Genomic DNA, 12221 nt, shown 5'->3' on the forward strand with positions numbered 1-12221 from the left:
AGATACCTGGTAGCTCTGTGATCTTCAAGGTGTGATATTTACCCAACAGTATTAACACAAAGATGAAGGATAAAGAAATCCTATGTTTCCAAAACAGTAGCTGGATGTGAATGGGAGGCAGTCTATAGCCACCATCTTTCTCCTCAATGGCTGAGTAACCCAAGGTCAGCCTTTCCTTTTTGGAAGAGCCCTGGGGGACATCTTGTGTGTGAATAAGGGCTTCTTACTCTTCTATTCTAGTTAATTCAGCTTTAATATAAATCTCTTTTGTCAAATAAAAAAAAAAAACAACAATATGGATTCATAACCTTCCCATCCATATGCGCTTTAATCAGAAGCATATGTGCTTTGACCTTTACATATGTCAGTGTGAAAGATAGCATGATCTTCCTGCTGTGGAGTGAGAATCCAGATCTTGGCTGATGCCTTGCTAGGACAAAGTCAGAACAGAAGAATTGAGTCCAACAAAGCCTGCATATTTGGGGTATTTTTAGCTTCTATTTTAAGGATACATTCTCACAATTATGGGAGCTTTTTAAAAATGTAAATATCTCCTAATTGAACCTTTGAAGTAGCTTCTAAAAAGACACTTTACAAATGACCAGCTTCCTCTCCCCCCTCATTAGGATGGATTTTGCTTTTTGTTTAATGAGAACTTTTCTCTAAAAGCTCCAGTTCTTGGACTCTTTTTGCATAAAACTGGCCAGGCTAAGCTGGTCAGCAGGCCATGGCTTCCCATTGGCGTACTGTGATCAACTGGAAGCACTAGATTGTGATTTGGCTACAAGGCTTAGGGCAAGAAGCCACTCGTGGGCAGACATTAAGCCACCAGACACTGTGGTGGGGGGAGAGCGAGGAGAGCAGCCAATGGAATGGCTTTTACAGACATTCTCTCCATCCAAGTTTTTCCCAGAGGAAATCAATCAAAGAGCCCTTTTGAAGCTGCTGCTCCGTGCCAGGTGCTGAGTTAGTCAATCAGGATAGAAATATGAAGATGAGATGGTCCTCGGCCTCCGGCAGCCTGCGTTCTCCCAGGGAGGGAGGGCGGAGAGACACAACAACAACACCTGTTGGCTTGAAGGATGGGCACAGCAAAGAAATCAAGGTGATTTACAGAGCAGACGGGGAGGGGATTGACACCTGAGGGGTTGGATAATGTCCAAGAGAGAGATATTTAAGATGAGCCTTAAAGGAAGCTAAAGAATTCAAGAGGCAGAGGTCAGGAGAAGAAGCATTTCAGGTATGGACCTTGCAGCCTGGGCAAAGATAGCGAGATAGGATTCTGTGGATCAAGAAAGTCGTGGATGCCGATTGCTCTTTGGGAAATGTGTCTCTGTAGCAATTTTATTACTGTCTGTTTGTGTAAATAACACTTTCTCCAGTGTACAGGGGGGAAATGGAGAGAGGAAAAAAGATGTCTATAAATCTGTGATCTGATCAATTTGGAACTTCCCTTTAGCAATCTGTCCATATCCATATTGCTCATGATCCCTATAAGTTCATAACAAAGGATCTAAATGTGTGCTGAGAACCTTCCTTGAGTATTCTTGGTATTCTAAGTTAAATTCATTCTCTCTGTGTCTCTCTCTCTAGCTTTGTTTCTACTTCTGTCTCTATGCCTTTCAGTGTGTCTCTTTCTCTGTCTCTTTCTCTCTCTCCCTTTCAAACTCATTCATTCTCATATATATCATTTATACCCATGGAGGGGAACACTATTGATCTGTAATTCTTCACTTTCCCCATTTGACCACCCCTCTTCCTTTACGCCCCTTCTTCACCAATACTGATTTACATAGTGAAATACTAGAAACACTTTCTATGAATCATTTTGGTAGAATAAGATAAATGTAATATTTTTATCTTTTTTTTTTTTTTTTTTTTTTTTGAGGCTGGGGTTAAGTGACTTGCCCAGGGTCACACAGCTAGGAAGTGTTAAGTGTCTGAGACCAGATTTGAACTCGGGTCCTCCTGAATTCAAGGCTGGTGCTCTATCCACTGCGCCACCTAGTGGCCCCAGAATAAGATAAATGTAACTGGTCCCTCAAACTCAAAGATAAGTTTGGATTTTGGCACGAACATTTTCCTTTTCAGTGCCCAATGCTACATCTCTAAAGTTTCCCATGGAGCAATATTAGGGAACCTTCACTTTCCAGCTTATTAAAAATAAGAGTATTCTCAGAAGTTTCTTATGGCCCTAAAATTCTGATTCAATGACTCACACTTTTATGTAAATGTTCTTTACTTTGGAATTGGCAAGGAGTTTTCTAAAGTAATATGGTTTGGATTGGAAGAACGATGGTGTTGGCCAGTACAAGATAATTTTCCAGACTTGCTTATGTCCAGTTAAGAAGCTCATGTGACAGTGCTCATCCTTTCTTTGGAAAGTTCATTCCAGATCCTACTGACCATTCTTTCAAAGGTTCTTTTAACATCCTATTGAATTGTCCTTTTGGATTTGCTGAATAATAATAAAAAGCAGGACATAGATGATGAATGGGGAGCTCTTTAGGCACATTTCTGGGGAATTAGACAAGTGCTGGAGAAATATGAGTTTAAAATAACAAAGCGATCCTTAGCTTAAGAGCATAGAACTCTGAAAGTTTCTGGAGTCACTCTGAGAAAAATACAATTCAACAAATATAAGCTGGAAAGATTTTAACTTAGGGGTCACAGTCAGCATTTGCCATTATGTAAACTCTGCCGTCTGGGAGATTTGCCCACCCCTTCTCTGTCCTTTCAAATCAGAACTTGTCCAAACTGAGCTGGTGCTAACAAATCCTACTATGGGAAAGGGACAGGCTATCTGTGGATCTACTGCCTTGTTCACTGAATTGGGAATAAAGAAGTAGGAGGAGACAAAACCTTGAACTTTGCCATCTTTTAGAACCCAGATCCCCTCCAGTGAACACGATGCTTCCAAACAGAAGGCCCCACCTCCACCACCAAGCTCATGGAACCTTCTTGGTTCCCTGCTTTCCTTCACTGCTTAGCTCAGGACCTCCCACAAGGCTTTCTTATCCCCACAAGCTGCCAGGGCTCCCCAGAACCTCAAACATTTCTTTATATTTGCTCAATATATAGTGATTTATGTGCTCATCATATCTTCCAGTAGCATATAACTCTCTGGGAGCAGACGTTGGATTCCTTTTACTGAAATTACATCACCACAATATGACAGGATATTTTTTTAGTGGGGTGGGAAGGTTAGGGTTTATGATTTTTCATAGAACTGAGGAACTTTGGGGGAGAGAAATCCCCTAGTTAGTGTAGACAATCAATGATTCTTCATTAATAATCCTAGGGAATTCTGGGGTTCACTGTGGAGGGAGCAGGTCCCACAACCAGGATATGTCAAAGGGAGGACACAGGTCTTCATGACTTGGGAACTGAGCTTCCAAAGTGGTCATCGGATTGGATTGAATGGAACTGGCTTTATGTGACCAGATACTAGAGATTGTCAATAGAGAGAAAAGAAATTCTTTTTTTTTAATAGCCAAGAGTAGTAAGATCTTTGAAGAGCAAAATGTATAAAATCTACAACTCTACAAAAAGATAGAAGTGGGGGGCTCTCATAGAGGATGTTGAATGACCTGTAGCAGGGCTATTGCCTATTTTTAAAATAAAATTTGGATAATTGCATTTCAGTATAAGGAATTTCCTTTATAAAGCTATCAATTTGAGGTTTCTCTAAGAGCGCGTCCTCAGCCTGCTAAGGGGATCCATGATACTAAAAAGCTCAAGAACTGCTATTGTCTGTTAATGAAAATTTTGTGTCAGAAGACCCCAGTCCAAATCCAGGATCTGCTGTATTTTACTTGTATTTTATCTGTGTATTTTACCAGACCATTTCCCTCTCTCTTTTGTGATTTCTGAGGTTTGAGTCACATTAGTGACTCCTGGATATTTTGTAGGCACTTTGTTGGAGCTCAGAGTTGTGCATTGTTTTCCCCTTTATTCTCAAAATATTTTAAATATGCACGTCTGGGTGCTTCTTGGGGAAACTATGGGGCCTGTTTCCTGTTAACAGAGTTTTGAGTTCTTGCTGTTCAGTTGTATCTGACTCTCTGTAATCCCATTCCGGAATTCCTTGACAGATACAGAAGTGGTTGGCCATTTGCTTCTCCAGATCAGTTGACAGATGAGGAAACGGAGACAAAAAGGGCAAAGTGACTGACCTGGGGTCACAAGGCTAGTCAGTGTCCATCGCATCCAGATACAGAAGTGGTTGGCCATTTGCTTCTCTAGATCAGTTGACAGATGAGGAAACGGAGACAAAAAGGGCAAAGTGACTGGCCTGGGGTCACGAGGCTAGTAAGTGTCCATCGCATCCAGATACAGAAATGGTTGGCCATTTGCTTCTCTAGATCAGTTGACAGATGAGGAAACAGAGACAAAAAGGGTAAAGTGACTGGCCTGGGGTCACGAGGCTAGTCAGTGTCCATCGCATCCAGATACAGAAGTGGTTGGCCATTTGCTTCTCTAGATCAGTTGACAGATGAGGAAACGGAGACAAAAAGGGCAAAGTGACTGGCCTGGAGTCACAAGGCTAGTAAGTGTCCATCGCATCCAGATACAGAAATGGTTGGCCATTTGCTTCTCTAGATCAGTTGACAGATGAGGAAACGGAGACAAAAAGGGTAAAGTGACTGGCCTGGGGTCACAAGGCTAGTAAGTGTCCATCGCATCCAGATACAGAAGTGGTTGGCCATTTGCTTCTCTAGATCAGTTGACAGATGAGGAAACGGAGACAAAAAGGGCAAAGTGACTGGCCTGGAGTCACACGGCTAGTAAATGTTTATTGCATCATCTCAGGGACTTACGGCTTTGAATTACAAGACCTGGTTTTCTATAGTGGTTCAATTGTGGACTTCTTGTCTGACCTCAGCAAGTTACTCTCAGTTTCCTCATCTGTAAAATGGAGGAGATTGGACTAGATAGTCTCAAGTTTGGTTCAGCTTGAAATTTATGACTTGTTTTATCTTGAACTGAGTAGCAATGATGGAACTTGAGAGAATGAGGGAAGAGGAGAGTGACCTGGCTGTTGGCCATGTCTGCTTTCCTTTCCTGCCATCAGGAGAACCATGGCAGCATGGAGTGTTTACTAAGTGCTGTGTTTGGAAGCGGCTGAGAGGTCTGCAGGCTCCCCAGGCAGATGTACGGAGTCCTGGAGAGTGAAAGGAGACTAGGCAGGCCTGGAGTCAGGAACTGTTTTTTGCTGGCTAGCTGGTATAATGTATAGAGCACCAGATAAGGAGTAAGAAGCCCCTTGGATCCCTGGGTGGTACAGTGGATAGTGCTCCAGGCCTGGAGTCAGGAAGCCTTTGGGTGGCTAGCTGGTACAATGCATAGAGTACAGAGTATATCAACAACAAAATCTGCTTTAGAGACATTAACTGATGACTTTTGTTGATAGAGTTTCCACATGTTGTGTCAGCTCTCATGGCCACAGCTGAAACTTATTTCTTAGCAAGTTGAGGCAGAGCTTACTAGTGATAAAAGTGTGTGTGTGTGTGTGTGTGTGTGTGTGTGTGTGTGTGTGTGTGTGTGCATTTAATGAGCATGTTCTCTGGGCCTTTTGCTGACCCTCTAGTATAGAGAGTTAGCCCATTTCAAACACGAGCACAAAAAGAACAAGCTCCCAGGAAACCGTGACCAGGTTTATAGCCGCTGACCTGTATTTCCTGAGGGACGTCTCGGTCTGGAGAGCTAACCCAGGGAGAAGGAATTTCCTTGACCTCCGCGTCATAACCCCAGAATTTGCTTTTTTTGAGCTATCAGAGCGACCATCTGCCTGAAGACTTGGGCATTGAAAAATAAACTAGTCCAAAGACCCCAAAAGTCAGAATCCTGCCCCGTGATGGTTTAACAGCCCATTTGGAGAAGCAGGCAGCTTTCCCTCGGGAGTTAAGGGAGCCTAAGAGCAGTAGAATGATGTCGGTCATCAAAACTTTGGAGCTCCCAATGGATGTGAGCAGCCTTTGGAGGTGTTTGCTGCTTGGCTAAACCAAGGATCTCATCGTGTTTTTGAGTAATGGATCTCTCTGGCAGTGAAGCTTTGAACTCCTTCTCAGACTAATGAATTTAAATGCAGAAACTAAAATCTACAGTCGTCCAAATGAAACTGACTCTATTGAAGTCCTGCTTCCATTTTAAAAAATTTATAGACCCTCCCTTCCCCCACCTCAAGTTAATAGCTCCTGGACTCGACATATTTTGTTAAGTATCTGAGTGTTTGTGTGTGACCATTCCAAGGTTCATTCTTTTAAATATTTACCTGTTGCCATGCCAACCCATACCACCAAATCGGCAGGCCCTCACCCCGAACCCGCCTTCTACTCCAAGTTGCCTTCTTGAGGGCCTTTCCCCAGTTACTGCCCTACACCCGTGAGTTTCACCATTTTTGACATCTCTAAAACACATTTCCTGAGAATAAGGAGAGCCACTTATATACCCACATGACTGTATAAATACCCATGACCCCAGAGGTAGAGCCACCTCTCAGAGAGCTCAGTGCTGCTTCCTGTGAGAGATTTCCCTCAGGCCTCTGAAGACCAACATGGCTAAAAACAGAACTCATTTCTTCACCCCAGATTCCTCCTTCTAAACTTCCCTCTTACTGTCGGGGGCATCCCGGCTTGAAACCTCAGGGTCTCATTACTCTTGACCCACACGGCGAATTCAATTGCCAAGTCTCGCCGTTTCCCCCAACATCATCTCTTGTATGACTAACTGTGTATCCTGGCCAAGTCACTTGGATTAGTTCCCTCAACTATAAGAGAGAATTATATAAATCATAATGTGCTCCAAATATTACCCACTATGTTATATAATATGTAATAGTGATGTAATATAATAGTCATATGAATAAGAATAGAACCTACCTCCCAGGGTCGTTGTGAGGGACAAATGGGATCATATTTATAAAAATGCTTTTTATGATACCTTGTACATTGTAGGGTAAGTGCTTATCTGCTTCTCTTCTACACCCTCTGTGTGCCCTTCTCTCCATTTGTACAGGAGGCCGACCCCATCTCCTTCCTCCATAAATCTCTCCCCACTCCAATCATTGGAGTGCCTCAGTGATTGCCCTAAACTGGGCATCCGTCTTTGCCCCTAAACTCCAGAACCTCCCAACGTCTTGTCCCGAGATGATCTTCCATTGCCACTATGTATTTTTTTATACATCATTCGATGTTGTCTATCCCAGTAGAAGGGGAACGAGAGTGCCATCTGTCTCCAAGTCCTATCAATTCTACCCATAGTCCCTCTGGCATCTGCCTCCTCCTCTCCGTGCACCTGGCCTCCAGCCTCATCCTACCTCTCATGCTCTGTCTGGGCTCAGCCCATGTTTTGGGCCATTTTAGGAAACCTTTCTCATCATATCCCCAGTCTCTATCGCCGTCTCTCTCCTCCAGTGAACTTTTTGGTCTGTGCTACTCGGCCTGCATTAATCCACTTCCCATTCGTGTTTTCTTCTAGATAAACCAGATGGAAAAAGCTGCTGAAGCTGCCTATACTTTCCTAATGGCCAATCCTGAGCACATGGAAGTCCCTTCTCATGATGGGAATACTGAAACGGGGGGAGGAGCCAAGCTGGTGGACCGAGAAGCCCAACCCCATCTGGTGAGTGAAAGGGGGAGGGAGGGAGGGAAGGAGGGAAGCAGGAAGAAAAAGAGAGAGAAAGAAAGAGACAGAGAGAGAGACAGGGAGAGAGAGACACACAGAGAGAGAAAGAGACAGAGAGAAAGAGAGAGAAAGAGACAGAGAGAAAGAGAGAGAGAGAGAGAAAGAGAGAGACAGAGAGAGACAGAGAGAGAGAGACAGAGAGAGACAGAGAGAGAGAGAGAGAGAGAGAGACAGAGAGAGAGACAGAGAGAGAGGCACAGAGACACATGTACACACTGACAGAGACGGGAGAGAGAGACAGAGACAGAGACAAACAGAAAGACACACAAAGAGAGACACAGGCAGAAAGACAGAGACAGAGACAGAGAGAGAGAGAGATTGGCATCTTTCAACTACTGTAAGGGGGTAATTTTTCTGAGTCTTTGATAGTGGCTATGGAGAAAGAGAGAGGAAAGACTTGAAAATAAGAGAGAATAGATTGACCAAAATGAGCTTACTATAGCAAGACTTTGTGGGTTTCTGTTGTTGTTTTGTTTTGTTTAACCTGCTTGTTCCATGATCTTTTTGAATTAAAAAAAAAAATCCATATATGAATTTTAATAGAATTTCTTTCCTTAATAACCACTTGCCTTTGAAAAGATTGATAGAGGGGCAGCCAGGTGGCTCAGTGCATAGAGTACCAATCCTGAAGTCAGGACAACCTCAGTTCAAATCTGGTCTCAGACACAACACTTCCTAACTGTGTGATCCCTGGGCAAGTCACTTAACCCCAATTGCCTCAGGAAAAAAAAACAAACAAAAAAAAACACATAGAAAGAATCCTTAGTCTTCAGTAATCTGCTAAGGGAACCTAGGACACAGCAGAGATAAATAATTTTAATAATAATAATATATATATCAAAGATAAGTTTTTTAAAATTCTACAAACAATGAATAATGGATTTTCCTAGTTCTCTGCAACCAAAAAAGCCTTCTAGAAAAACAGATTCTGAGACTAGACCAAACCTGGAGAGCTCAAGAAGTCACACCACAGAACCTGGAAGTCTGGGTAGTGGGAAAAGATGCATTTGGGGGATAGAGCTGTTGAGATGATCTTGGGCCAGTCTGGGGATCCCGATGAAGAGACAGCTTTTACGGAGGAGGTCAAGTTGGCACCTTCTCCAAAGTTCCCAGTATTAGGGAATTGGTTGCATCCTGGGAGACTGCATGGCTTACCTCGGGCAATGTGGCTCAGTGATTGGACATCAGAGATTTCCTGTGCGTTAAGACCTCTCCTGATGAGATACATGACAAATAACAGAAATGAGGGATTCACTGCATAAGAGTGGAAGAGAAGGGTCTCAATCCCAATGAGATGGCACCTGAGCAAAGCTACTGGTAGCTACTTGTAGCTCCTAGGCGTGGTTTGTTCATTAGGCCCTTATTTATGATTTCAGACCCATTGCTGAGAAGTTGCTGTCTTTTCCATAATATTGAAAAACACTAACGCAAGCCATACCCCTGCTTTTCTTGTGTGACCCGGGGGATCGGAGGGATCTCAAAGCTTTTAATGTGCCATCGTTCCTCCCAATTCTCACTCTCGCCAATGGTACTAACAAGTATTTCTTTGCAGGAGTATTACCGGGAAGCAGTGGAATATTACGAAGCCGATGACTTCCCATTGGCCATTGAATCCTTTGAACGAGCTTTAAAGGAATATTTCAAGGCAGATAGGGAATGCCGGGTTTTATGTGAATGGTCCCAGAACTATGGCGACGATGAGCGTCTAGAAAAGACTGAAGGCTTCTATGAAGTCATCGCAGGTGGGACTTTTTGTTTGATTCATAGGAGGTGATATTGAAGATGGAAGGGACTTTAATGATAACTTAGTTCAGAAATCCTATTTAGTTCAGAAATCCTATTTCACACATAAGGAAACTGAGGTCTAGAGAGATTAAGTGGCTATGACCCAAGGGTATAGAATTAATGGTAAAATCCTCCAGCCTTTAAGCTTTTTGTAGCAACAATTCTTCATTCTCTGGGTAGCTTCACTTTGATGGGTGCCATTTGCTGGGTCAAGAATGAGCTATTTGGAAGAAACAGTTTTTTGTTTTTTTTTTTTTTTTGGTTTGTTTGTTTTTTGTTTGTTTGTTTGTTTTCCTGAGGCTGGGGCTAAGTGACTTGCCCAGGGTCACACAGCTAGAAAGTGTTAAGTGTCTGAGGCCTGAATTCAGGGCTGGTGTTCTATCCATCTTGCCACCTAGCTGCCCCTGGAGGAAACAGTTTTAATTCTCAAAATAGTAGAGAGGAATAAGATTCAGGAAGTTTTCTAGTCCTGTCCTCTGGGTTCCCAGATTGAAATTCAGTGACAATTGACTTGCTAAGAACATACACGCCTCAGACCCAGACTCCAACTCCCATAGTCTTACTCCTATATTCTTTCAGCCACCCTACCACTCCCACCATTGTATTTGGGTGGGGACTCAGGTCAGAAGAGGAAGGAAGGGAGGGACAATGATGAGACATCTTGTGATTTCTAGAATGCTCCATTACATCACTTTTTATTTATTTATTTTTATATTTTTACTGTAGCTTTTATTTGTATTTACTGTAGTTTATTTTTATTTACTGTAGTTTTGTGGAGTTGTATGTGCTCATATTCCCTCCCTTGATTCAGGGCACAGTTTCTTGACTAGATGAATGGTCTTCAAGAGTCATGGTGGTCAATGTGACCAATCCTTGTAACATTCTGTCCTCAAATGTGGCCAGCCCCAGGTCTACACCTGAAGCCCTTCCAGCTGGGATAGATTTGTAAGAGATAGAAAGAATACAGGGTTATCCATATATCACAATGAGGCATCCAGAACTTTCATAGATTGCTGGGATGTAAATTGGAAAGATAATCCGATTCCTTTGATTATGGGAGGGGCCTGTGGGCCCTAAGCTCTTTGGAAGCCACTTAAAGTTATAGGAAATTTGGTACATTGTCATCAATTTCACTTGATAGATGAAGAACTGGGGGCAATGTTGTTGACTGCCTTGGACAAAGCTGTCATTTCCCAGGGACGCATTTTAAAAAGGGGAGGAATAAGTCAGCTTCCAAGGCTCCAAAACTAATCCCTGTGAAATGGCCACAGGAGAAAAGCCAGGATTTGTATGGAGTTCTCTGACACAGGTGCTCTATTTTTTGAGGTGTTGAGAGCTAAAATGGTAAGGAATTTCCATGTGATTTACAAATAAGTAGCAAAATAAAGTGATTTGTTGAACATTGGGTGAAAATATTTGCTTATTCAGGACTCCCTATTAGGACATGCTTGTCCAAAATTAGCAAGCATTATTATTCCCATTTTAAGGATGAGAAAACTAAGTGTACACAGGTTAAATGATTCTTCATGGTCACATACCTCCCAAGGGAGATGAGAAACTGAAAAAAAAAAATAGCCTAAAAAACAAACTCCTCAGAATGAAATTATTTTAAATTTTAAATTGATTTTGTTTAAACATAAACTGCATTCAAGAGCAGTTTTAAGAAATCTGGGTCAGGGAAATTACAAAATGAAATAGAAAGTGGGTGTTGAAAGTGGGTAGGTACCATCCTACCAGATGCCCTCTTCTCACTGGGCTGTTCCATCCCCCTTGGCAGGCCTGTATTCCCAGCGTCTGATCTGTGAGCATGAATGTGTGAGGGACCTCGCCACGTGGCCTGGCCAGCTCTCTCCCATTGAGAACTTCCTGCCCCTTCACTATGACTACTTACAATTCTCCTATTATCAAGGTAAGGTAATGTGCTCGGGCATTTTTTAGGGTCTTTCAGGGGAAAGCAAACTCCATGTGAGACAGGAGGAGGCTTTGGTGGGATTGCAAACTGCCTCCAGAGAGGCAGAGAGCTCAGGACAAAGAAGGAGTTGAGGTGATAAGACATCTCCAGCCCCAAAATGTTAAGCTCTGGGTGCCACGGGACAGGATATGGGACTGACACTGGGCTCTCCCACAGAGGAGGGAGTCATTGCGCTGACTGACCTTGCCTTCGGTCCATTGGAGGGTGATGGATGGAAGCGCTATATGCAAGGCTTCATGAGGATTTCACTTGCTCTGCTCGGCCTAAGATGGCCGAAGAAGTGATGGGGAAATATTACAAAGGGGAAATTTAAGCTTCACGTCAGGAAAATCTACCAATGAGACTGGAAGGAATCTCCTCCTTCTTGGATATCACCAAGCCAGGGATAACTGACCAATTGTGCTATATACTGTAGAGGAGACTGATCTTTACCAGCAGGCTACCAAGATCCCCTCCAAGACCCAAATTCTCTTTTTTTTTCATTTATAATGTACGGGGGTTAGACTAAGTGATCTCTATGATTCCTTCATACTGTAAACCAAGGCTTCTGGGCAGCTATGTGCCTTGTCCCTGTATCAGGTGATTGTCCCATCAATGTCATTGCCATTATGTGTATAATATGGGTTTTCTTGCTTCCTGGAATCACTTTATAGTTTGCATCAGGAAAACCAGCTTGTAACAGCATCTTTCTTTCTTTCTTTTTTGAATCAGAAAGGCCTAAATTTATTAATTTTTATAATTATAACATTTTCTTTGATAGTACATATGCATAGGTAAT

General features: G+C 42.8%; 1 protein-coding gene across 1 annotated transcript in view; it reads left to right on the top strand.

Annotated features, from left to right (window-relative positions):
- P3H2 (prolyl 3-hydroxylase 2) overlaps positions 1 to 12221 on the top strand; it is a 124954-nt gene that overhangs the window by 89567 nt on the left and 23166 nt on the right. The window contains exons 2-4 of the mRNA XM_074297877.1: positions 7480 to 7623; positions 9239 to 9428; positions 11249 to 11380. Coding sequence (XP_074153978.1) covers positions 7480 to 7623; positions 9239 to 9428; positions 11249 to 11380 — 466 coding nt within the window. The remainder of the gene's footprint in view (positions 1 to 7479; positions 7624 to 9238; positions 9429 to 11248; positions 11381 to 12221) is intronic.

This window comes from Sminthopsis crassicaudata, chromosome 3 (genome assembly GCF_048593235.1).
Source record: "Sminthopsis crassicaudata isolate SCR6 chromosome 3, ASM4859323v1, whole genome shotgun sequence".
NCBI classification, from domain to species: domain Eukaryota; kingdom Metazoa; phylum Chordata; class Mammalia; order Dasyuromorphia; family Dasyuridae; genus Sminthopsis; species Sminthopsis crassicaudata.